The 27887-nt window shown below is 39.9% G+C and overlaps 1 protein-coding gene and 1 long non-coding RNA gene across 3 annotated transcripts; one reads left to right on the forward strand and one right to left on the reverse strand.

Moving 5' to 3' along the window:
- Positions 1–1897: 1897 nt before the first annotated feature.
- LOC131986139 (uncharacterized) lies at positions 1898–3362 on the reverse strand. Its single transcript, XR_009395680.1, has 3 exons — positions 3227–3362; positions 2137–2212; positions 1898–1929 (listed from the first exon to the last, which is right to left on the reverse strand). It is a non-coding gene; the product is annotated as an uncharacterized LOC131986139 (long non-coding RNA).
- A 17710-nt stretch (positions 3363–21072) lies between these two features.
- si:dkey-175g6.2 (probable serine/threonine-protein kinase kinX) lies at positions 21073–27072 on the forward strand. 2 transcript variants are annotated; one of them, XM_059350922.1, is made up of 2 exons: positions 21073–21320; positions 23383–27072. In XM_059350922.1, the coding sequence occupies exon 2, from the start codon at positions 23412–23414 to the stop codon at positions 25461–25463; it is 2052 nt and encodes a 683-aa protein (XP_059206905.1). In that variant the 5' UTR covers positions 21073–21320; positions 23383–23411; the 3' UTR covers positions 25464–27072. The 2 variants fall into 2 exon arrangements, with proteins under 2 accessions (XP_059206905.1, XP_059206906.1); XM_059350923.1 differs by lacking the exon at positions 21073–21320 and adding an exon at positions 21364–22511.
- Positions 27073–27887: the final 815 nt, after the last annotated feature.

Below are 27887 nucleotides of genomic sequence, written 5' to 3' on the forward strand. Positions count from 1 at the left end.
AATATGCTTCTGTTCCTGATAGATGTTTTATCCCCAGGAGAGCCTTCACAAATATGTAGCAAAGCTGTCTGATGAAATATTACATTTTGAGTGCAATAGTTTTTGTATTCGGCATTAGTTGTTTCAGTTCGACAGGGGGGATCATGCACTATTATCCTCTGAGCTGACAGTGATAATTCAAGGTATTCTGCTCCGTAAGCTGTGTGTTCATTTACAAAGCCACGCGGCTCGATTGTGTGAGGGTTTCCCAAGGTGTAAGTATTATTTATTATCTTGTTCCAACATGTGCACAATAATCGTGTGCACATCCTGGACACCCCTGATAAAGCTACCGTCCTTTTTAACTTGAATGAACCCCCAAAATTACACATGTAAATCTTTATTTAGAGCTGAATCTGGGAAAAAAATAATACAAAACCTCTCTGCTCTAATACATGATGTAGAAATGTGACTCTAGAGCAGTTTACTTCCAAGACAGCAATGCACTGGTACAAGAGAGGTCGTGTGCCACCTCCTCACTCTGCAGCTTCAAACTTTTCCATGTCGATTTCAAAGTGTGGGATTAACAACAGGGACACTGGTTGCATACACATAGAGGGAGCACACAACACAGCTCTCACTTGAGCACTGATAATTCAAAATCTGAGCCTTGCAGTGGGCGAGTGACTCAATGTTACGGCCCAAGATACTACTCCACTGGAGTGCCCCACATTATTTCAAATATTTGTAATATTTATGGCTTGAATTTGGCCATTGCCTACAGCAGACTTTAAAGAATCGCAGACTTTTAATAGCCCACGAAAGCTGAACTTACAAAAAAAAGAAAAACATTATGCCTCACAAACACTGTTGGTTGATGATAATATCAGTGTGTGTGGGATTTAAATGATTGCCTCTAGCCTACATAGCCTAATTTCTGAATACATCTCTTCCTCTGCCGGAGGAGCTACACAAGCAAAGTGATACACTTCAAATATGTGTGAGGAAAGAAACTATTCATTTTTGCAGTTATGAAATGTCTTGAGAAGATTTGAATTCTGTATTAATATGATTATCTAATAAATTAAGTTGGTTATTCCTTGAGTAAAGGATTGTGCTTGTTCCCTGCCTGTGTTAAGGATCCCAGTAGATCTGAGTCATTTCATTTTTAATCTCTTACTCTCCCTCTTAGTTTAACTGTGAGTTTAAATTTGAAATGAGCTCTGTCTCCGTCTGTAAGTGTTCGGTAAACAACTAACTGTCTGAACTTCTAACTCCTGAATTTAACATACACCACTTTGCTGTATGTTATTGGATTATGTGGACACATGTATCATTTGTCAGCCTGTAATTGTTGCCATTGTGTCATTAATTAAATAGAACTTGCGGGTTTTAAGATGTATATCAAAAAAAAGTGAGCCACATAAGGCCCAATCTGTCGATGCTGTCCTTCCAATGGCTCCCAATACATGTCATCACATCAATTCAGATGTGACAGTACATTGCATGGGATTGCACCATACTATTTAGCAGATCTCACTGCACGACCACATATTGCTGAGCATCTCTGAATCCAGTGATGATGGCCACTTATCTACCTGCGTTCAAAATGAAAAATGCATGCTACACAACCAGTTGTTATTGTCTATCTGCTCTTAATGTAGCCAATTCTCAGATTTCTTACATTTTGAGCTTCAAATTTGATACCCGCTGATGGAAATGTGACCTGTTTAACCCGGTCGGAGTGCACCTGTACTTCACGCTGGTGCATGTGAAAGTCTGTCCACTGCAATAATACTCTTCCTACCTCGTTTCATTCCAGATCATGGCTGGGCAGTGATCTGTGCCCTTTGTGGTCCTTGACTCTTCCTGCCTCCTCGCCTCTGGTGGTAGTTGATCTTTGCTTGGTGACTGCTGATGTTCCTGCAGGCTTTACAATCCTCTGGTGACCTTCATGACCACAGAAAAACAACGTGTAGTAAGTCATTATTGTCTGCTGGTATGTTAAATCGAACCTACCTTCTAAGTATGTATATTTCACGTTTGCTTTACTGTTGTTGCTATATATTTGTCTGCCAGCCTAAAGCAGGGTTTTCATTCGAATGGAGCACATTAACAGAAAGTTGGGAAAAGAAAATGCAAATGTATGTGCCTTACCATCCACCACTGTATATTAGAAGTTGGCTGCATCAAGATAAACAGTCAATAACTTCAGTCAGGTTCCATTAAACCACTGCAGAAGAAGAAGATGCAACCAAATATTGGAATTAAAACAGCAACTGTGGAAAAAACAATGTGGAAATGCCATATAAGCTTGTCCTATGTATTAACTTGTGTTACCTTATTATTTTCTCATTGTGTCATCGAGATTTGATGTGTTCCTCAGCTGCTATTTTTGTCTCTGAAGTGAGGGGGAAGCTTCAGTCATCATTTAAAGGTTTGGTGTTTATGATTTAGCTGCATATAGAGATGAGGTCATAGACTGCAACCAACTGAATACCTCTACGTTGCACCCAGATGCAACAACTCCAATAAACTCTGTTGAGGAGGACCTGTTGCTTACGTAGATATTAACTCTAAGCAAGAAAAAACACTCACTAGTTTCTTAGTTTGAGATTATACAATGCTTTGTTGCATTGAAACATTAACCCTCTGAAATCTTCGGCTATTATGTCCTTTAAAAAAATCTGTTAAAAATCTCTACCATGTCATGTTGGTATCAGTTTTTTCAGCGTTATCTCACCTATATGTCCTGATAATTTATTTTTAACTTTGACTTACTTGATAAAAATGTTGAACCCAAAAGAAACAAAGGAAAACATAAAATCTGATCTTGAAAATTTTAAATGTTGCAAATATGAATACAGGTTGCAAATATTACAAACAACAGGTAAAATGAGGATAATCTCTAGGTCTATATTTACATACTAAATATATTTGACATTATCTCTGGTTTTACTTGGCTAAATATAATCCCAAAAAAATCTGTTATGGAGTTTCAAGGCAGAACTTTAGAGGGAAGCTGATGGCAAGACTCAACGTTGCTTAATTTTTGTCTCCACGTCATGAAGAAGTAATGTGCCGACGATTTCATGGACTCGAGAGGGTTAAACTTACTACCTCAGCGAAACATGAAAAAACATATTCTGCAGAATCCGAATTTCCAAACCTTGACTCAGTCTTTTAACACACATTTAACACTTAGAGGATTACTGGGTGGTTTTGCCATTTGGTGTATGAGACTAACCTGATAGATGGTTTGTAACACAGAACCATCTAAGAAGCCGTCACTGGAGACTGTGTGGAAAATGGCAGGCACTTCCAAGAAAATACCTTGCACACTGTTTGTGTTGAAATCACTCTGGAGCAGCGCAAAAGTGCCATTTGCTCTTCTTTCAATGCAGAAATACTCTCTAATCATGCCTCTTTAAAAGCCACCACTGTAGTTTTGAGTTTCCTCTGTGTCATCAAAGCTTCTCAACAAGATGTGATTGGTCGAACGTGCAGTCACAACAACATATTACTTGAAGCCTGACCACATGGATTTGTGTCTCATAAAATTGAAATAGAATCCAGCTGCCTTGCAAGGAACGTACGAGACTTCTCCGGTTTATATTTATGGTTTGCTGTTGGTTGTGTTTCCATGGATTTCTTCTTCTTTTGTGTTTGATATTACAGACACTCTTTAAGCCTCTTCAAACTGTAAAGTGTAAATAAAGGAAATACAACAAATCACATTGCTTGCTGGTATTCCTGCTTCTTGCAATGTTTCTTTTGATTGTGGTGCCATTTAAGCCTCTTCAAAAGTGTAATTATTCAACTGTGAAAACAAGTGGTTTTAATAATTACAAAGTCAAGAACCAGAATGTGCAGGAGGTTTACTGTTTTCATCCTTATGTTACAAACAAATATGTGAATTAGCACAGTTTAAGAGGAGGTATTTTTTTAATAAACAACTGTTAAAAAAACTCCTGAAATCTCAACTAAGCAACCAACAGTAGTGCACTCTGAAAACCTGCAAGCAGAGTTTCCTGAGACAAATAATGAGACTCATTTCTACTAGATTACTCTCTTCTTCTGAACGAGAAACAAGTAAAATACTGCACCTACATGGGAAAGGCACAGGTGTAAATACTTACATTAATGAGGACATTTTCTCCGCGTGTCAGTGTGGGTTCTCTCCAGGTCCTCCGGCTTCCGCCCACAGTCCAAAGACATGCAGCTTAGGTTTAATTGTTGACTCTAAATTGCCCGTAGGTGTGAATGAGAGCATTAATCAGTCTGTCCAGGGTGTACCCCGCCTCTCGCCCAATATAAGCTGCGACTGGCTTCAGCCCCCTGCGATCCGAGTCCAGATAATGAATTTTATTTGGTTACTGTGTACGCTGGTATACTATGGCTTATGTGGTCACTTTCAAAGCAACAAAGCTCTTTTTAATGTTATTAGCAACACTTGTGCCTTTCCTGCTTTGACAATTTAAAATGTCTGCTGTGGCAAAGAAAAGGCCAAGAGGTTTTTTCCCACATTAACGATTTTGTGAATCAGGATTGTTGGGAAATTGCACTACATGCATCCTGTAGTTGCATGGAGTAAAAGGGAAAGTTTGTGGACAACTATTTATCCGCTGTATGTCTAACAGAATTGGCTACATGGTGATGCCTTTGGGTACTCCGGCTTCCTCCCACAGTCTAAAAACATGCAGCTTAGTAATAATTGGTGACTCTAAATTGCCCGTAGGTGTGAGTGAGAGCAGAATTATTGTCTCTATCTATGTGTCAGCCCTGTGATAGTCTGGTGACCTGTGCAGGGTGTACCCCGCCTCTCGCCCAATGTCAGCTGGGATAGTCTCTAACCCCCGAGACCTCAGAGTTCAGGTAAGTGGTTAGGGATAATGAATGAATGTCTAACAGATTGTCGTGTGCATGCCATAAGAAGTGTGCTACTTTTAGGTCACTTAACTGAAATAAAGTGCATTGAAAGGATAATGACTTTGGTCAATAAATCTGCTAAACATAAACAAACTTACACATAAAATGATAACTGCTCTTACCATCATGGCGCCAACCAACCACAGAGAACTTGGTGACAACTTATGTTTAGTCATTCCACATCACAGGGACATCTATCAATCAATTGATGCTAATTAAAGCTACCCAAAAATACGAAAAAAGCCACAACAGCCTCTCATTTTCACACTTAACGAAGTTGTAAAAATAGCATAGGAGCAGATAAAAAAATAGGCTTACCAGTGTTGACATAAGTGGTTTGACGTCTGCAAAAATCCCCCAAAGAACTCCTTCTGAGTGTCAGTTTTCATTCACAAAACCAGCGATTTGCTCCCTGCAGTTTTATCCATTTATCAGAACAAAAAAAGACATCCCTACTACTTGTGATTGGCATCTGCACATCATGCGCGTCATTCTGGGTTTGTCTTCAGCATGCAGCCTGATCTGAGATCAATTAGATTCATCACCATAGTGTCTTTGAATAGCTAATCGTGGATATGTTGAGTAGCCGACAATAAAGCTAATAGAGAGGTTCACGCACTTCTGTTTGCTTTGGGAGAGAGATCATTATGAAGTTACCACTTCTTGCACTTACTGCGCTGACTAAAGCACTGATTCAATATTTTGTTATTGCTGAACTGTCTTGAGTGCCTTCCTCCAGCGAGAAAATCCATCTTTTATGAATGTGTTTGAGATTTTTGATTATGCAACCAAGTGGGTACAAATGGAAACTGTATCTGCTCTTGCACACAGGCCCAGAAAAACTTTTGCCAAACAATACTCCAAAAATATCACTTTGCTTTTAATGTCCAAAGTCCTTTTGTCATGCAAAAGCTCTTCATAATTGTCAGAAAGTCTCACTGTGTTCTCTTGAAAATTAATTACAGCTAACTTGACCTGTTGCATTACAATATTAAGCTGCTTGCTTCTGTTTTTTGTGATTTAAAATAAATGACTGACTAACTTCACCCAGCTACAAACCCACAAAAAAATATAGACGATGCAAATGGTGCAACAAAACCCAGGAAAGCGACAAAAACAGGTAAGTACCATTAAAGTAACAAGTAAGCTAACGTAACACTAGCTACGTTAACAATGTGTTTAAAACGGTCGTCTCTTACGTTTGGGTGTAAGAATGTGTTGATCTTCTGCCTCAGGAAACCATAGACTGTATATTAATAATGGATGTAGTCACCGTGGCGTCACCCATGGGTTTGTGACCTGTTTGAGGCATCGAATTCAGGGTTACACTCGTCGCCATCTTGCGTTGCCATCTTGTTTCAGATACGGGGATCTGGACTGTGGAGGAGCGAAAGGGATCTCACTGACTACACACCTCTCTACACCTCAACCTGACTGAGAGAAGCTGCTTCATGTTAGCATAAACTGGAGCATTAACTGGGATGTTCATTTTGGCTAGCAAAAAACAAAAAAATGGATGTTACTTTTTTGTCTTACCTAAGAAAAATGAACAGCGACTCCTTGGAGTGTCTATTAGTACAACCAAACACTGAACAAGACATTTTAACCCATTTAGGCCTAAAACACCTGGGAAAAGTGCCTGTAAAACCTATGGGCGATTTTAAAATAATCCCCTAAAAGTTTTTCTGGAAATTGTCTGGAAAATTGTCAACGCCTACTAAATAATCGATTTTTCAGCCTCCGTAGCAGATAGAAATGAAATTCAAAAAGTATTTGAGAACTTATATCTGTTATATCTGAGCTCCCTCCGCTATAGTCGTCTTCTGCCATGATTTCAAAGTTCTGTAAAAGTCCCATGTTGCATTGCAACACTCCCACATGTATTCTGATACATTTCATTGGCCAAGAGACCGAAAATGGGTGGAAAAAACTACAAATACTACAAAAAGACGTATCCGCTTTCCCGGGTTTAATGGTTGAATAACGCAAGAGCGCCCCCGGTTTTAATGGTAGAAATGCGGTAATGCTTTCTCAGCTTAAATGGGTTAATGAACAACGTCCAAATAAACATTAAGTGAAAATACAGTGAAAGGGTCAAAGTTATGAGACAAAAACGGTAAACATCCTTTTATATATATATGTACGTATATATACACACACACACACACACATATAACTTTATTGACACCTTGCTGTGTCAATCAAAGATAGCCACGCCCTCAATCATATGATTTTGTTATCTTCTATTATCTCCTAAATGCCGCCCTTATTTGAACTTTTAACATCAAATTGTCTTGAAGAAGATTTTTACTAGTGATTGAGACCATAATGTTGTCCTAAAAAATGTTTCTGATAAATCAAGAGAGAAGTTTTCTCATTTTGTGTCGAAATTAATGGACACAAATACTTCTGCAGCCACCGTCAGCGCCCCCTGTTGGAATTTTTGGTAGAATGCAGCTTAGGACACTTCCTCGTTTGCCACAATGCTCAGACCTGGAGGTTGCTGCTTGTGGGAAACACTCCCGTGGGCCGTAATTGAGGCAACAACCAACCTTTGTGGTCATATGGTTTAGAGGACTTGTTGCAGCGTTAATGGAGGTTATCATCTGAACTTCCCCAATAAATGTTAAGCTAGTTTTCAAACGGCCTTGCTTTGAGTAAACCTTATTATTTATCATTTTAATATCATCAATCACTATTTTGGTTGCTGCAATTGTTTACTTCGAAACAATTACTTTGAAAAAAAAGATTTAAAAAGACCAAATATAAGGCAACAAGCAGCCTTGTTTTTCTCCCTTTTGTTCCTTTTTTAATTTTTGTCTTTCACTAAACCCCCACAGTGAACAATATTTCCGGTGTGTGTGTGTGTGTGTGTGTGTGTGTGTACGTATGATTGATGCTTATGAATGATCACACAGCTGTGTTCTTTTGGTACAATAACGCCACTGGTGACTAAGACCGATAATCATTGACTAACTACGTTGATGATAGAGCCCGGTCATGTTCTGCATATGGTTGGTACACGCCATGTAGAGACTACTGCCTCCCATGCAAGGTGCTTTGTTGGAAACACAAAGAGAATTACTGAGAATAAATACTAATCAAAATATGTTTTTTGTATATTAGATTTTTTAGACAAAACATATTTTCACCTGGAGTTCAAAACACGTGGTTAAGGAGTTTCCGGTCAAATTAGTATTTATTTCTCCCTGTTTAAAGAGACTGACTATCTTGAATGGGACATTCATGAATTGGGTTAGTGCCAAGGAGAAAATCAAAGATGGAAAAATTTGTGAATGCCACAAATTAATTTGACATTTTTGGAAATACACTTATTTGCTTTTTTGCTGAGAGTTGTATGAGAAGGTCGATTTAATAGATTTAATAAAAGTGTCTTGGAAATTATGTTTTTCTTTAACCTAATCACAGGAAAAACAGAGCAGTTGGTACTTTTCAAATGAACATCCATTATAAACACCTTTTCCAATGTATGCCGCAGTGTGCATGGAATACCCTGGTACAGACATTAAAAGGGTTTTCTGAACTCATCTGCTTTTTCCTCAAACACCATCAGGAGGTGAAAACTTTAATGGTAACCGTTTTGTTTTCTTCACATCGAGCATCATGAGCACCCACTGTGGCTTTAGACTCTTTACAGGTGCATTAGTTTAAAGATTCAGTGTTTCTGTCCATCAGGGTCAATAAAAAAATATAAAGTGTACCAGTTTATCAGCAAGACATCAGTCCGGATCAGACAGGCACAAGATAAAATGTTTCAATTACAACACTATCTGAATCCCTTCACACTAAATACATCACTGAGGTGCTTGAATGCGAGTTTGTTACCGAGACAGCTGACCAAAGGCCTTTTCACGCCAGGTCCCAAACAAATTTACAGTCCCATCACCCCTTCACACCATTTTTTTTTCTTTTAAGAAAAAATACGTAGCAGAAAGTTCAACTTCTAAGTAATGTCACTGCAACTTTTATCTTCATCACGTGTGCTTTTGTATTGCGTCAAGGAATTTGTCATGTATTCAATTTCATTTTCTTTCCTGCCAAATTTTAAGTATTATGCAACTCTTATTCCCCCGCAGTCTATTATTAGAAAAACAAAAGGTTGGGAAATGTATGTGTACACAATGAATTTGGAAACAATAGTGTTGTCTGATTGCAACAATGGAGCCTTCCCATTATGCTCGGCTTTGGCCGGTGCCCCTTTCTCTAGTAACAAGCAATGAGGATCCTTGGTTTATTTATAACTGATGGAGATTCCCAAGCTTTTGTGTTGAATAGCACGCTGACGCTACATTTACAAAAAAACAGTGTGAGAAAATATTGCTAGGACCAGAGCCTTCTTCGTCATAAAACAAAACATCTTGCTAAATATATTATAAATGATATAAATAAAGCCTTCCATACATTAGTGCTCAGGCTGTCCTTTTCTTGTTAGATTTCCTTCTTCCGTCAATGCTGTCTCTTGTTCTTATTCCAGGAGACACACACAGATAAGCATGCTCATACCTGGAAATAGAACATATAGTGGAGAGAGAGAGAGAGAGAGAGAGAGAGAGGAGAGAGACAGAAAATTATGAAGAATGCATGTAGCAATAATAGAGAAGGTGATGAGTTGAAATGATAGAGGGGACAAGAGAAGTGTTTATGACATTCCATTACATATAGAAAACACAGCTTTGTTTCAGGGAGATCAGTGTCTGGATTAGCAGAAGTGACAGATAAAGAAATGGGAAATTTCATTGTATGCCGCTATCTGGGAAATGGATTTTATGAATACTGAGCTGGCTGGGTAAAGGCTTTTATTCAGTCTTTTACTGCCTGAAGCTCAGGTTGTACCTACTGGCTACACTGAGACTTTTTTTTCTTGCTTTGTGTTGCCACCGAAAATAAATATTACAGGCTCCAAAGGTTATGGAGAATAGGCAAACCTATGTCCTGAAAAATTACCTTCCTATACAACAAAAGTGCAGCCTATATTATGCTCAGTGGGAAACATTCGGCATTTTCTCCCGGTTACAGCTGTGCTTCGAAACACGTGGTTAATGTTGTGAATTGAAACAAAACAACTTGGTTAGGTTTTGGAAAAGATCATGGTTTGGGTTAAAATTAAAAAAAATGTTTGTTATGTAACTTGAATGTGAAGTCAATAAAGTATTTTTACTTTTGGTTTCACACAGGTAATAACAAAGCTATTTACAGGCAATTGGGTTGGTTTAAAAAGAAATGTGTATCATGAATGTGAATGTAACTTTTAGAAAGCAGGGCTGCACATCTACAAACTTCCTGTTCACCTTTTCACCTCAATGGGCTTCACGCATCAACATTTTTATATTCTACTCTTAAATCTTGCTTATTTTTTCTCTGTCGTTAGCTTGTACGGCTGCTCAGAGTTGGACTGAACGCTACCTGGTCACGAAGGAGTGCATGCTTGTAAGATGGCATCATTAGCTGACTACATTTGACCTGTATGAAAAGTCAAATGGACCGTTTGTGAATTTCGTTTGTGCCGCGGAGAAATTCAAAGGAAGAAAATGCCACAATGCCATAAATAATTTTGACATTTCGCTTGCTTTCTTGCAGAGAGTTGGATGAGAAGGTCGATGTAATAGACAGATAAATCTAGGCAGGGCTTCAAACCGTACACAGCCCTGCGTTAAAACAGATTAAGATCATGTTCCTGGCATGCTCTTCTGTTAAGGCTTGTCAAAGCTTTTGAAGGTGTCCAACTCTGTGGATTTCATTAATTTCACTGCTTAAGTCTGTGATTTAAAAACAAACAAAGGTGTTGGATCGGAGAATTAGGCTGCACACTTCAATGTGATTAACGACGTCAGGGAAGACTTTATATTAAAAATGTACATACATGTGAACACAAACAATATACGCTTACTAATGTCTTAAATGTTAATGCAAAATGTTGGAATTCATTAGATTGTTATTATTAGATTATATCAGATTTTTATTTCTTTATTTAAATCTGACTCCCACATATTCACAAATGTGTACGCTATGCACTTTTAAGAGCCTTTTGAGAAGAATTTTGTAGTTGCTTCATCAAATGTTTTAAAACTCTAAAGCCCTTGAAACTACACTTCCAAATACTATAATCAAATGCAACTTCATGGCATATAAAAGACAAAAATTGTTGTGAGACTGTTTGATTCTATTTTAAAGCAAATCATGCAGCACATACCTTTCGAAAGCAGATTGTGAAAATTCATGTTAAACTGTAATCATCCCACAGGTGATAATGATTATGATGATTACCGAATTGGCAGCTTGCACCTAAAGTACATTATTGTATTTTTCACCTGTGTGCACATAATTCATCATCTCCTACGTCAAGTCATATCAGACACAAAGGTCAAATCCAAGTCAAGTGTGAAGACAATAATGCATAATACTTAACCTAACAGAAGTCTACAAGTGACACATTTCCCGTTGTTGTGGTCAGTTGAAGCCATTGTACGAGGCTTGTTGGGTGATGGGCACACTGAAGGACCTGCACACAAGCTATGGAGCCTTCTGTTTCTGCTAAACAGCATAGTCCTGCATTTAAAACAACCATATAGCTAATAGAACAATGGCCAAGAATCAGGGAGAAGAAAAAGTCCAAAAAGAAGCCTATTAAGTATTTATGCTTTTAAAATGAAGTCATAATCCAGACAGAATTGCCTTATAAATTCCTTTATTATTAGGAAAACTCATCTCTGATATAATATTCACAGGAAATAATCTGCACATCATCCATCCAAATTCCTTTACAACTGTTTTACAAAAACTTACTGCAGTCATTGCGTTCACTCTTTGGGTAAATTGCACTGTTCATCAGTTGTGTTATTGGTATGCATTATGTGTTATGACATATTTATCCAGTATGCCACTTCGCCAAAAGTTGCCAGTTTACTCAATGTTAGAAACTCTATGTTCCAACCCTCAACTATGGTCATGAGCTTTGGGTAGTTACCGAAAGAACGAGATCGCGGATACAAGCGGCTGAAATTAGTTTCCTCCGTAGGGTGTCTGGGCTCAGCCTTAGAGATAGGGTGAGGAGCTCAGACATCTGGAGGGAGCTCGGAGTAGAGACGCTGCTCCTTCACGTCGGAAGGAGCCAGTTGAGGTGGTTCGGGACAAGGTTATAATAGTTTTGGATTTTTCTTTAGTTTTAGTTTTATTTTCGTTGTGATTTTCTGTTTTCAAATTCAGTAAGTTTTAATGAGTTTTTAGAGTGAGTTTGCTATTTTTAATTTGTTTTCATTTTTTGGGGAAAATGCTTAGTTGTAGTTTAGCTTTTATTAGTTTCAGTTTTTTTGTAATGGGGTATTTGTTGGGTGCGAGAATAAAAAAAGTCACAATAAATGCTTACTTTATTTCCTTTGTCTGATCCATCTCAGCCCCAATAAGTTTAAGTCATAAAACCAGATAGATGAAATAGATTTCAAATCAACCAAAAAGGTTTACGTATGAAAAAAGTTGACAAAGATGAAAACTAAGGACATTTTCACTACAGTTTCAGTTAGTTATTGTTCTTTTGAAAACTCTAGTTTGAATTTTTATTTCAGTTAACAAAAATGTTTTTTCAATTCTAGTTTTCGTTATTTTGTTAGTTTTTGTTAACTATAATAACATTGGTTCGGGCACCTGGTAAGGATGCCTCCCTGGCACCTCTGGTAAGCGGTGTTCCAGGCCCCGAGGAAGACCCAGACACAACATGGTGGAAGGATTATATCTCTCTCCTGGCCTGGGAACGCCTCGGGTCCCCCAGGAAGAGCTGGACGTTGTGGCTGGAAGAGGGATGTCTGGAATGCCTTGCAGATGGATGTATGGATGGATGGGTCGCTTTAGGAAACGTTTAGGAACCACTGCTGCAACTTATTAAACTAAGTCTGTAAGTCTGTCTTGTAAGTTTTGGCAGAATAGCAGAAAATGTGTGCATTAATATAACATGCAGTATTAGTAAGAATGTACAATGTGCTTGCTGTGCTGGCTTATTTGAATCCAGATCAGTACTTTAAATTCTGTTTATCTAAATAATGCAGTTATTTGTATTATACATTTAGTATGAGCCTCTCACTCCAGTCCGTCATATCTCCGCCTCACAGCTCATCATTGGATGGATTGTTTTTAAAAATGGATCCATGATGGGAAGTCTCTGTCCAACACAATGAAGCTTGATATCTTATTCTAAATCTTGAGCCAAAATTAATCAGGGAGAAATAATGATTAACAAGCGAGAGACCTGATTACATTCCTGTCTAATCGTAACCTGGCATTAATCATGATAATTTCCCTAACCCTGACACCTCAAGTGAGCGTGCCCTATTTTACTGCGATACCATCAGGTTGCCATCAAAAATGTATTAACCGGACCTGCCTGATATCACAATGTGATAAATGCAGTTGGTTTTGTATCCTGGCCTTCTGATATCATTTTAAACCCACAGAAAACCTGTTTTTTCCCCACCATTTTATGAAATGTCAGTAAATCTGCACAGGACATAAATAGAAAGAAACATCTGTTGACTGGCTGAACAATTAAAAAAAATGTATATCACTTACAGACAATGGAGCTCATGTGTATTTAATCAATTCAGAATGTTTTAATTGTAGTTATTAACGGAAATTAAATGACAAAAAAACATTTTCCAGTGAAGCAGGAAATATTTAAATCCGTAATTATATGATTGAAGCTACATATCCTCCTATAGCTTTCAATCTATAAACCTCAAAGCCAGCTTGTTGGTCTATAACACACACACACACACACACACACACTGAGTTGTGCTACCCTATTCTTCCTTTGGAGGATCAGAGGTTTTGTCGCTGTAGGTGTCAGCGATGAGTCACACCGGCAAATTACCGCGTTTCAAACGGCTTTCAAATTACTTCCCTTCCAGTCGGGTGGTGCGCTGATAACCGATAACAGTTCTCATTTCAACAAGGAGTGCTGGAGGACTCATCTTTCCTTCTGTTTGTGTGCCTCAGGGTGTAGCCTGTGCCTGTTTGCATCAGGCCTACAGTGCAGTACATACAGGAAAGATCATCAGAAGCTAGGCCAGCGAGAAATTCATAAACAACAAGAGCGTTTTCTTTGTTTAACCGTTTTACTTTCTCTTTATCTCAAACTTGTTGACCTTGGGGCTGATGAAACCAAAGCTATGCATGGTCCCTCTACTAAAGAGACAAGTGGGAACACACTTCAAGAGAAGCCTATTAAATCTCTACTCATAAAAAGCCTCATTTAAGCTGACAAATGATCACTGAAGACATACAGGGCATCCCAATCACCTGCCTGTTTTCGATACAGTAACATGAGAAAAGGCCTGGTGAGAGCTCAACATGCTGCACCTAAGCAAAACACATGCAAGTGAAGAAAACATGTTCACATCCTTGACAACATACTGTACATATATGTCGTGTTATAGAAAAAGGCAGCGTTTACATAACGCAAGCATATTCAGAAACACATGCAATTCAACTCATAAAGAAATCTGCTGAATAAACAGAAAAGAAATGCTGCAGTAGTACAGAGAAATTTAGAAATGAATGAGGGCAACCCCCCCCAAAAAAATTGAATGTTGCAACAGCATTAGGCATTTTGCAGCCCTGTTTCCCAAAAATGGCAAAACTGCACTCTGAATTTGATTATGAGTCAAACATACTTTCTTGTTTTTGACGCATCCTAAATGTGCTTTTAGTTTGCAAAATAAAAGAAGCTTTGATAGATGGGTGGGTCAAATAAACACAGGACTTTCATTCAGAAGATTAATGTTCATGTCCTGTGTGTTAAAGTTACAGTCTATAACGTATTTAACTACCTCCATGTATGTAATGTTATATTTAATTATACTTCAACTGGAACTACTTTTTCCTAAACCTAACCAAGTAGCTTGGTTTCATTTTAACCACATGTTTATAACTACAAAGGTAATCTGGGTGATAAGAGTACATTTCCCTCAAAATGAAATGGAAAAAAACATTTTAGGAGACACGGTTGCTAATGAATGTGGTGCACATCACATCAATGCAGAGGGATGCTCGCATGGGTTTTGAAATTTGGCTCATACAACGTTGAAGGTCTGCAAAAGCGTGGTTTCCCTGCCATTACATCTTCAGTCCGTGGCGTTGCCATCTGTGCTCTCTGGTGCAGTGATTGCAAATGATGTGGATGCGAGCTATTATTCTAATAAAGTCTAGGTTCCCTCTGTAGTACATTAAAGGCAGCTGGCTGCAGGCCGAGCGTCTTGAGGCCTTGAATGTGCAGCATTGCCTCTGAAACCGTGTGTATGTGTGTGTTTTTGTCAGGGTTGGGTTCAATTCACTTTCAATAGTGTGTTTGCTGATGCATGTGCCAGATGTCTACAGGGGAGAGGGGAAGAGATTGATGGTGAGCGCTGATGTCGCACGCTCTGATATGAGTCGCCTCATCAACTTCGAATTCATTGCCTGCTTCTGGCCTCCAACGCCATCCGTCAATGACGCCACCAGTTTCTCAAAGGTTGCAATGCGCATTTTACAGCTAATATTTAAGGGGGTAAATAATTTCTGAGTCGTAGACAATGAGGAAGTGGGACAACAATCACCACAATGCGCACACATTATTCACACGGGATCCACTTCCCCAGGGGTCCATCAGCTCCCACCATAACTCTTCCAGGACCTAATTTATGCCATAGACTTCTGGCACTCAGTGGCTGTTTCCGAGCTCAGTCTCTCACACCATCCATATCAGCTCATAGATTCAAATATTACTTTTATCACCGTATTCATCAAGGTGGGGGTGTTAACCTATTAATTATGAAGGGATGGTGTTCATTCACAGTGCTGTACAGTGTGAATAGTAAGACAATTTTCCTTGCAGTGCTCGTAAAGGATTTAAGGGGGCTGAAATGTTGGAGGCAGCAAAAAAAATGGGGACATTTAGGTACATCACTTCAGTGACTTTTTCTTGTAAGCCACAAACACAACATGAATTATTCCGTTTTCTGTCCTATTTATTTTATATCAATATCAATATTCTGCTTTCTGTTTACATTAGGTCAAGCTTTACCCAGCATACATTAGCACACATGTAACGCTGCAGACACTGACATACTGTTGATTTTAAAGCTCCTTGTAGTCAAAGTCAAATTTATTTATATAGCGTATTTACAGACGGCTGAGCCGCACCATAGTGCTTCACATAAAAGTGCAAAAAGTGCAATAAAATACAGAATTGACAAAGGTAAAAGAAACAAACAAAAAAAATAATATTTTTTTTAAATAAAAGAAGATGGGATAATTTTAAAAGCACTGTGGGATTACTAGGGGACACTATTCCCTAGCACTTGACGGAGGAAAAAAGTAGTAGTTATATTCTGTCTCCCCGCTTTTCATATTTAGGTATATTTCTGGTATAATATTAATATTTGTAAAATAAATATGTAGGCTTTTGAGGGCTATAATGATATAATATTTTTTTTGTGGGGGGGGGGGGCTGTCAGCCTGTTCTACTACTACATTGCTTTCCAGATGTAAACACAGCTGCTTAACTATAAAAAGCCACAATAACAGAGCAGCAAACGAGTCTCACCGATCCGAACAGATGTTGTTGTGTAAGAATGTGTTGCACCTTCTGACACATACAAATGTTTGACTCACAGAGAGCGACCTGGGAGAGAGAGAGGGAGAGAGAGAGAGAGAGAGAGAGAGAGACCATTGGTGTTGAAAGTGGCATTTTCCACAAACACTGAAAGCTTCTACTTCCTGAATCTTTACCTGCTGTTAAAAGGTTATCTTTATACTGTAATCATAAACGTATGAAAGGAACACTTCACACTTAAAATGACCACTTGTATATCAGCTTACCTTGCATGCCTCCATGTTGAGTGGGGAAACCAAAAATGGTCAAGATTGTAGCAAAAACCTTAATAAATTGAATTAAATGGTTTAATAACAGCAAAACTATATCAAAATATGTGTTGCAAACTCTCACACAACTCATGCAGTGAAATCAAAGCCTTATTTATCCAGTCATATGCTCAGTACTTACCAAAAAGATGCATTTTCGCCAAAATATTAAAATTACCTCCACCACTGAGTGAATTATGTACAAATGGGCATTTTAAGGCTGAAGTATTCTTTTTAATACCTTCCTTTATTCCACATGCATACATGCATATCAGAAATTGGTGCAACAAATTTGCAGCGAATTCTTACTTTTGAAAAGTATGTATTGAAAAAAACAACAACCCTAGATGAAACTGTAGATTATAGAGTGGGCGCCAGGGTCCTGCACACATCATCAAGTCCAGGCTATGCATTGTGTTGTAGGAACCTTACGGTGCAATTACTTGTCCTTCCCTCCCCTGACAAAGTGGCGTGGGCGGAAAAGCTTCTGTTAATCATGAGCTCTATTTTATCACTTCCAGGTAGAGACCCTTTGCAGTGCGAGGGAGCTACATTAGCACACTTGCCGAAAGATCCCCAGCCTGCATTTCCATAATTGTGGCCAAAAATGTCAGCAAAAAAAAAAAAAATTCATCATTTCCTGTCTCGCCTTATTTCAAACATGTCGATTTTTCAGGTCTGCCTGATGACCCTGCAGCCCTCCTCAGCCCACTACCTGCAGTGAGAAAGGGAGTTAATTCAATGGAACAAAAGGCAGTCTGTATAGTCATTGCCTCTTGTCTTAGCAGTTTGTACGGGGAACCATCAGTGACAGCATGCCTCCAAAGGTTCATTTGTCCGTAATGTACATTACAGTACAGGACTGTGTTTGTCTCTGTGCATGTGTGTGTGTGTGTGAGAGAGAAAGAGAGACAGAGTGCATAACGGAGGGAGAAATGGAACTATTACCGCGAGGTGTGTGTGTTCTCCAGTGTGTGTATTCCATTAAATGCAAGCACGGTGTACCAGTGTTAATCTATGTGAGTGGCCAAGCAGGCGGCAGAGTGTGAGTCAGTGCGGGGGTGCGGACATGGAGTGAGGGTAAGGGGCCAACTAATGCTGAGTGGCAGTTGATAATGCCAGACCGTTATATCAGCATCTGCCCTCCGGCTCCATGCTTACCTCTCCGAGCCTGCTGCTGCCATCAAGCATTTCAACAAAGACACACACACACACACACACACACATGACATGACTGCCTTGCAAACACTCCGCATTCTGCAGCAAACAGTCCCTTGCACAAAATCTAATCAAAAAGAGGTTATGTGGTGCCTCAAGCCATCGTAACAAATTACAACTTCATTTGATGTGTGCATATCTCGTCTGCTAACACAAAACAAATATTTGCACACATAGTCCCTCAAAACAGAAACAAAGCACCATTTTATTTCCCAGGTAAAGAGCATTGCTTTCCACTTCTCACAAACACAGAGCTGCTGTATGTAATTGCTGCAGCGTCAAGAGGAGCTTTTGTGTGTTTATTTTAAGGAATATTTCTAAAATGAGACACGAAAGATGATATTTCTCTGATCAGATAAAAGGTATCAAACATCTAACATTCACATTAATAGAGCGTGACATTTTGAATCAGGACACACAATAATAGCTTAATAAAGTTGGCCTCATGTGACTCTGACGTCTGCAGCTAATATCCAATTAACCTTAGAACATTGCTGATAATATAGAATCCCTGGCTGAATATACAGTGTGAGAATTAACACAGTACATGCAGACAAAGAAAACATCCATAAATCACACACACACACACACACACACACACACACACACACCTGAAAATAAAAGCCTTGATGCAGTGAAAAAGGAACCCGTATGAGGACTGACAGCTGAATTTAGTGGCACACAAGGCCATAGCGGAGGCTTGGCACTGACAAATGAAGTGTATGGAAATGAGCTCAGCTTTAACATTGTGAATCAACTTGTTTCTACATTATCCTGCACATGAATGTCAGTAACGTCTTCCTTAAACTCCAGCTACAACAAGAATATCAGACATAGCTGTGCACTTGTTTGCCCTTAATGTACAAAATGCTCCATTACAGCAGACCTTGGGAATGACTGGCTGACAGTGGAAGTGATTTTTATTTTACAATAAATAGAGCAGAAAAAAGTCAGTTGGGGATTCACATGAGTGTGTCATGTAATCAAAGCATCCCTCTACAACCTAGAGTTGTTTACTTGAGCAAGCCTTTGATTCTTATCTTGTTTCAGGCAAGACTAGCGAGGTTTAAAGCCTTCAGGCAGACTTATGTCAATTCCGCACTGCTACTTTTCAGCAAAGCTACTGATTTTTTTCTCCTTGCCTTGGTATTGATAATGATCACAATTAGAGCCAGAGAGCACAGACGCAATCATTAAGAAAAGCTTTTTGCTGGCGGTACACTTTCATATATATGTGCATGCATTGATTTGTGGGCAAAACTTTATAATAAAGGTACAAATCAGGTTTTATAAGATTGCATGATTTTTAGTGACTCATAAATTAATGCAGGATGCATCATGAATTCCCATTAGTGACCTTTCAGAATTATTTTAGCCACAATGAGTTTTCATCAAACAATGAAAAAGGTTACTAAATTTAACTAAACAATTTGGTTTTGAGAGAAACATATTTACTCCCAGATTATGTTTGTTATTGACTTATCAGAAAAAAAAATACAAATACAGGACTGCAGTTTGCATCCAGCATGAGACCAAAATGTCAGAGTTGACTTATTTACATACAAAATGCACTAATTTTAACCCAAACCATTATCTTTTACTAAACTTAACCACATAGTTTTGTTGCCTTAACCTAATCAAATTGATTCCATTTGATAACCATAACCATGTTTTAAACTGTGGTTTTCTTTCAAATCACAAAGATAACCATGTGTTTAAAACTGCAGCTGTGATCTGGGAGAAATACGTTTCACTCTGTGCTTAAGTGAGAATAGCATTTCAATGAATGGGAACATAAAAATACATTTTAGGAGGCATAGTGCTTCATATATATGCATCTCAATTAGCTGGTTAAGTTAGATAGAAAAAGACAATTCAGACCCATGCATATAATCATGCAAAAGTGACAATTATCCTAACATTTGTAATGTTGGCATATGCTCTAACATGTCTGTCCATTTATTGACTGGCACATGTATTTGTTTTGGTTTCAGTGCACTCCTCCTGTGATACACTCCCCTTCATCAAAAAATATCCTAAAAAACCTACATGCCACCCCCTACTGTGCTGTAGATGTTTGCATTTGACAACCATAAACAGCCTCATGTTTTTATAAGAATAAGAAGTGTTCTGCCTTTACAGACTGATTTAATGCATGGGGGCATACAAATGTATGTAACTAATCACATAAAGTCCGGGACTTCTTTTCTGAACGGTAAGAGCAGCAATTTGTGATGCATCCTGTGTCTATTCATGCTTAAAATCACTGTGTATTGCTTAAGCATGCGTTTTGCACCCTCATTGTAAAGTGTTACCGATTTGGACACAAATGGCTTCTCACGTGCCTCTGTGGTGTGAAAAAAAAATTGAAAAGAATGGTGATATGTTAAGAGCACAATGCGCTGCTGACAGATGGAGAGTAGCCAGAAATCATGTGAGACAGCAGGTGGAAAATTGTGCAATCCCTGGAAATTGAGCAGAAATTGAGCAGCAAAGCATGGCTGCTCCAGTGGCCCGTGAGCCATGTAGCCACAGAGGATCAGGGCCACCTCAGACAAAAGCTAACAACCAGGCTGCGAAGAGAGATCGGCCCCTGGTGTGCACACCACTTTTCTGTCTGAAGCTGCAGATGTAAGCCATTGATTCTTTGGAGCGCGTCATTAAATGACCCTAATTGATGGCCTGTGAAGAGGTCACTCTATTTTTTTCTCCCCTCGGCTCCTTAATCTGCAACAAGCCGCAGCAGAGGAAGGAAGGAACAAGGGAGGAAGAAGCAACACACTAACCTTTAATATGTGAGAAGGAAAATGGCTGCGTACCAGCTCTATCTCTACAATTTTCTCTTTTCATTGAGGAAAAGTACTATTTCATTCATGCCATTTCCGTTCATTCATCAGCTGGGGCCAGCCTAGACTCACAGTGCCATCTCCACACCAACATTCTTATCAATGGAAGTGACGTCAGCACTGCCTGCAGCTGGGGGGGTGGTGGTGGGGTGGTCACGTGGTTCAGTGAGGGGGTATATACAATAAAGTTGCGCTGACAGTGGGGCTGAAAACATTCACTCAATTGTACATTAGCGCCAGGGCTGCTGCCATACAAACACACCACACAACTAAATAAAGATCGGCCAGTTTGTTTGCCTTTTTTCTTGATGTTGGTCACAGGCTGAAGAGAGAGGGGGGAAAAACTGAAATTCTCTCAGGTGATCCACTATTCATGAAATAATCTTGGCTTTACCCGCGTTGTGAGTTTCACCACTTCCCCACCCCCCAGTGGGACTCCAGGTAAGTGGAACGAAATCTCATTTTGCATCATTCACAACCCATAATCAGATGGACATTTTCTCATTAATTTAATAATCATAGAATTCTGTTTTTTTATCTGTAAAAAAGAAGAAGGAGTGGTGCGTTTTAGCCTTTGGGAATGTGGAGGATTTTATTTTACGATCTCAACTTTATCAGTAGATTTCATCTATACCTGGTCAATTACTTCTGAACTAGATATTGCGACTGTTTCAATGTGATTTTTTAAAAAGTATAACTGAATACATTTTGTCACTTTAGCTATGTAGAAATATTTTTACAATTATTTTTCTTTTTTCTCTTTAATTTTTTTTTTAATAAAATAGAGAAATTAACGCATTTACATAACAAACCATTTTTTATGAATGTATTGATATGTATAATAGTAATTGTAGCAACAAAAATCAGTAGAATATGTAATTTTTGTATTTATTTTTTCGGAGGGAATGATTAAAGAATTATGACTCTACAGTGCGTGGGCAATTATGTCTAAGAAATATTTTTGTGTGTAGCTGTAAAAATGTGATCGATATTTTTCAAACGTGAACGCTACAAAAATCATGGCATTTTGGGGGAATTTAAAGCCACAGCCAAATTTATGTTATTAAACTCTAATTAAATTAGAGTCTAAATCGCGTCTTCTGTAGGCCAGTTATCTCATTAAGTGGATTTGTTTCGTTTTCCACCTCGCAGATCCAGTTTATAAAAATGGAAATAGTTAAAATTTGGGCTCCACGCTGCGCGGTGCTGCCCAAATTTGTGCTGGTCTGCATTCCACCACTGCCACTGAGGGGAAACAGCCGACAGCACGCAAGGACAAAACCGCGTTCTTTACTGACTGCTCCCCCTCCTCTCCGGGTCTTTGTGCAAAAAAGCTTTATCCCCTAAAATTTAACATCCTGCTCATTTACAATTTGAACGGACCACTCAGGGACCGCAGGGTTAAAGAACTCATCCATAGCCAAGAGCTTTACGCATGACTTCCCCGTGCGTGCCGTCTTTATACCGGTGTCCTGGTCACATCGCGTTGATGCATGGATTACCAAAATCAAAGCTAATACACAGACAGAGCTCGGATCATTTTCTATTTTCTCATTTTTTCTTATGTCTTAGACGTTTTGCGCTTAAAATGGCAAGTGCGTGCGTTCTGGTTGGGTTGACTTGGAGGAAAAGGTGAGATTTTTAAATGTTTCATATTGGCAGAAATTTAGATGTAATATTCATACGAGCATTTATTTCCTGTTGTAACAGTTTACTCGGTAAAATCTTATGAAAAGACAAAAATATATATGAGCATCAATTCATCCGCGCGGTGGAGAGGTAATGACTGGGTTAACGCACGACTACAGACAGAAAATGGCTCATGTGTAGGTTCAAAGCGCAATTTATGTATGCAAATTATTACCTTCCTCTTCAAAGACATGGGCAATTAGATATCGAAAGAATCACGACTGGTTATACGCTCAGATCAGACCTTTATGTCTGTGTTTCCAGATGCACTCTTGAAATTGCAACAAAAAAAGAAAGAGAAAAAAAATAAATGGACCTAATGAGAAATATTATCAACTAGAATTTGATTTTGCATCAAAAACATGCAGGAAAAAAAATCTTATGACAGAGAGAAGCGTGCAACTTTCTTTGTTGGATCTGGCATGGCTCATCAGACTGCGTGTGGCTGCGTGCTTTGTTCTCAACCGTTTGTTCCATTGAAAACTGCTCACAGTGTCAACTGCTCCTGTATGGTGGCTTCATGGTGGAAAGATAAATTGTTTTTTAATTTGAAATGGGTAATCTGTGTAATTTTAAATCTCTGGCAGGTGCTCTAGTCCTAAAGTCAGTGAAGTATTTCTTACCAATCATCCTCTGTGCATTTTACATTGGCCTTTTTCACAAAACTGCTGTATATTAATTCAATGATCCAAATGTGCTCACAATGCTGTTTAAAATTCCACATATTCATGAATCCAGAGAAAAAAAACGACAACGCATGTGAATAATTTCTCATGTGTCTTTTGTCCCTCTGCCTTCCTCTTTTCTTCTTCAGGTGCTTAACCTCCCTCCTGCCAGTTCTGCATGGTCATGACCTGTCAGCACGCCCCTTCCACAGCCCACCTCATCCTATTGGTCCTGCTCATTGTCACTCCACAGCTGGCTGGCACCGCCCCTGCGCGGGGTGAGGGAAGGGAGGGAGGGGTGGAGGGGGGCACCCGGACAGACCTTAAAGAGGACAACCTCGCCCCCTTTCTCTCGCCCCCGCCCCAGAGACTCTCCAGCTCTGACAACGAGTCGCTAGACTGGGGCCGGGGCCCGGGTCAAGATAACCAATCAGATAAAGTGACGGACCCTGCGCAGGTGCTCGCTGTTCTTTTGGAGGCCCTGGACCACCCGGGGGAGAGTGAAATCCACGCGAGCAGAGACAGAGACTGGGAAGAGGATCAGAGTCAGGAGCTGCCCTCCATTGAAGGCTTGGAGGGTGGTGAGATAAGGAGAACAGGGGAGACAGAGGGAGAGAGGGGGGCAGAGGAGGAGGAGGAGGAGGAAGAGGAGGAGGAGGGGCAAGGTGCTGATAAGGCTATTGAACAGCTAATTGTAGGCCATTTGACAGCTGCTCAGGGTGATGATTTAAAGGAAAGGGATGAGGAGGATAAAAACACAAGGTCAGAGGAGGATCAGGGCTGGTCCATTGAGGATGTGGGAGCTGATAGTGTAAATGAGGAGGAAGGAAAAGATGAAGATGAGGGGCAGGAGGAGGGAAATGATTTAGAAAGTTTCTTAAACAAGGCCAGACCAAGTTCGGCCTCACAGGGAGATGATCCCTCTCTGCAGCGCAAAATAAGAGGCTACTTCCAAAACATTGACTTGGGTCTCCAAGATAATGAGATCCTGCCTCCTCTGAAGGGCTACAAGGCGTACAACACTCAGTTAGCACGAGCCGGAAAGAAGCTGCACTGGGAGGAGAACCAGTCCCGCAACCGGCCCGTCAAGGGGGGCAACTTCATGGATGACTTTGAGGACGAAGGCGAGGAGCTGGAGGAGGAGGTTGAAGAAGAAGAGGAGAGCCTCTCCCATATGGAAGAGGAGGCGAGAGCGCGCGCAGAGAAACAGGAGGTGCTTCGACAGCAGGAGGAGGCGGAGCGAGCCAGAGAGGAGGAGCAGAGGCTGGCAGACATCGCCTCCGACATGCTGCTGCAGTACATGGGCAGGAAGCAGCAGTCCTACATGAAGCCCCGGCAGAAAAGCAGCATGGGGGCAGCCAGCAACACAGCCGAGGACAAGAGATCCGAGGAGGTCATCCCCGACGAAGATGACCTGGACCAGCAAATGATCGACAGGCTGATTGAGATCAGCAGCAAGCTGCACCTGCCTGCAGACGATGTGATTGAGATTATTAGTGACGTGGAGGAGAAGAAGAAGAAAAGGAAAGAGCTGCAGCAGCTGCCAATCAACAGCAACCCTGTCGCTCCACGCTTCAGGCCTCTGGTACCTCCTCCTCTGGCTGGTCCTCCAATCTACCACTACACAGCCTCAAAAAACCCCAAGAAAGCCCCTTATAGGTACAACAAGTCCAACAAAAAATGGCACAAAGACAAAGTCAAGTCATTCAAGCAGGACTATTGGTATAAGCCCCAGAAGCAGCTTGACTACTGGTATAAACCCCAGAAACAGTTTTTAGCCTTTCCCTCCTATCCATACTACCAAAAGCCATATCGAGCATACTATCCTGTTTATTTCCCATATCCCAAACCACAATATTATGGCAAGCCCGCCCCCTCCAGAGACCAGCCGTTCGGCCCTCAGGAACTTGACCTCCAGGCCCCGAGGCGCAGGCACAGGGCCGGGGGTAAGAACCGTGGACAGGGCTGGAGGCAGCAGCAGCCAGCGCCACGCCTGCCTCTCACCCCTTATATCTCTAACTATATCCTTCCTCACCCACGGACCTACCAACCCCTACCTCCACCCAAACCAATAACCACGCCCAGGAGAGGCAGGCGACCCCCGTACTACTATCAACAAGTCACACCGGGAGATGACTATGAGGAAGATGGGCTGGTGCCTCAGCTGGACAGTGAGGAGGAACTGGAAAACTTTATTGAGAGGATCTACATGAAACGCAGAATGTATTGACTGTAAAGACTTTTTGGACATTTGTCAGATCAGAGGGACTGACAGAGGTGGGATAGATATACAGTAGCTGGAGAAAAGCTAACAGAGGGGTGAAAAAAAGACTCAGAGGAGATATGTGTTTTGAGCCTGATGGAAATTTAAGGATCAAGAAGTGAAAAGTTAGTTTTTGTTGTTTTAATCACTGTTTGTTTTTGTTGATTTTCTCGGGTCAGGGAGAGGATGAAGGGATCCCAGTTTAAGCTCCCTGTAACCATGTTCAGCCTCTTGCTCAGTTTACATTTTGAAACAGAACATACCATGGTGTATGTCTGCCTCCATTCAGGTCAATATCTGATGCTCTTGCATTACTCAGAGTTTTCTAGAGGACACACAAACACACACACAAACACACACATAGACAAACACAAACACACACACGCATCCACAAACCAACTACATTTTTGACACATTCACAAGCAGATGTGCCCATTGTAAGAGAACCATGTTTACAGCATCATGTTGTATCTCTTGTTTTATATTCTGTATGTCATATTACAAAAACTAAAGTAGTTCAATGACTTCTTAGCTACACAAATGTAAAAAAAAACAAAAAACTGAACACTGCTATTGTCAGATGTTCAATGACGGTATATTTTTGTTGTATTTGATGTGTGTACTTGCCTTTCTTATTCCCGATTGGATCAACTTTAAACAGCTGCAATTTGCAAAGGTGCCAAATACACACATTTCAGTTTTTCAAACTCAAGATTCAGATTTTTGCCTTACAAGCAGCATGGTTCTATAAGGGAAATATCATATTGCATAATATTATCATCACAACCGATCCCAATGTAGAAACCCTGTGGACTCCAAAAGCACAAACTTAAACACTAAACACTTCCAACCTGGTGGACGAAGGGTTTTCAATCATTCTGGGATCCAGAAGTTATTGTGTCAACATATTTTTGGCAGATTGACCATAATCACCATGACCACACCCATACAGTTCTCTTGACCTTGTAGAAGTCATTCATATTTTCCTAATTTTCTGTCATTTTTCATCTCCAATTCACATCTCCACTCACCTATATTGTTTTCACACAATGTTCTTTTGCCATTTTTCTCACATTTCCCACTCTCTCTATTTTCCTTTCTTTGCAAAAAAAAATAATACTTGAAATCACACTCTGTTCTGCAGCTACAAACATTTTGTTCATTTTCAGAAGAAATTCATTGAAAAGTTTCAGGCCGGGGAGTCAGGGATTGTGCTTAAACCGTTAAATGCACGTCTTTCTACTTGCATCTTAAAAAATGAACAAAAAAAAAGAACAAAAAAAAGAGAAAAAATAAAACAGTATCGGGAATTCAAGATGGTTGTTTTCTCTGAATAAACTGTGAACATAAAAAAAAAGAAATCTTAAAAGGAGGAGGGCCACTGTGTCCACAGTGAAGCCATCTGTCTTGTAAAAGGAGAGTGTTGTTGTTGATGTCACCTTTAGCATTGTAAGATGTACAGTGTGAAATAAATATGCCAGTGCAATGTGTAAATAACAGCATGATGATTACTAGTTTTGCTATATGATAAAAAATAAAAGCAATTATTTTATTAAAGTTCAGTTTTTTAATGGCTTTTTGGCGAGTGCTATGTTGTACTTGAAGAGAGCAGCAAATATAGCAAGAACACAACAAATCCAAATACACAGAAAAAGGGAAGACAATCAGTAAAGCTTAGCAACAGTGCAACGCATATTTGAGTTGCATTAATACTGAGACAAACAAAGAAAAACCTATAGAGGGAGTTTATTATATCACCAGACAACCAAAAATGAACATGACAAAAACAGCAAGAATAAGAATGAAAACTGAAGAACGGAAAAATTCAGAAGGAAGGAGGGAAACGGTAACTGCAGTGATTGATGAGTCACATGATTGGTGGATGAGTCATCCATCTGAACACTTTACTGCGCAGGACCACACACACACACACACACACACACACACACGCGCACACACACAGACATGCACATTCTCTTTGAGCTGTATAGTAATTTAGCTGCTGGCATTCAAGATAAAGATTGAGTCATGTTCGCTCCTGCCTCCAGCCAGCCAATCAGCCGGTGGAAAGGTGTTTGGCAGATAGGTTTTCGCCATATCTTGTTTCCACACCTCCTCCTCACTCTCACTTCAAACGGGCAATATGCCCTTCTCCTATAATTCCTTGAAGTGCTTCTGGCTGCCGCTTGTTTGGCATCAAAACAAACCTGATGTATGCTGTCAGTGGTACAAACACTGACAGTGATTAGCAGCCTGTCAATATGGTCTAATCGCATGTTATCTTGCCAGCTTGCACACCAGTTGATTGTCATGGTACCTTTTCATGGCTGTATCTTAGCTTGTTGAGGGATCATTGGACACCATGTTATGAATGCAGATTTATGATTACAG

Source organism: Centropristis striata, chromosome 15 (genome assembly GCF_030273125.1).
Source record: "Centropristis striata isolate RG_2023a ecotype Rhode Island chromosome 15, C.striata_1.0, whole genome shotgun sequence".
Classification (NCBI taxonomy): domain Eukaryota; kingdom Metazoa; phylum Chordata; class Actinopteri; order Perciformes; family Serranidae; genus Centropristis; species Centropristis striata.

Coding starts and splice junctions, on each gene's coding strand:
- si:dkey-175g6.2 (XM_059350922.1), top strand. CDS start 23,412: ATGGTCATGACCTGTCAGCACGCCCCTTCCACAGCCCACCTCATCCTA.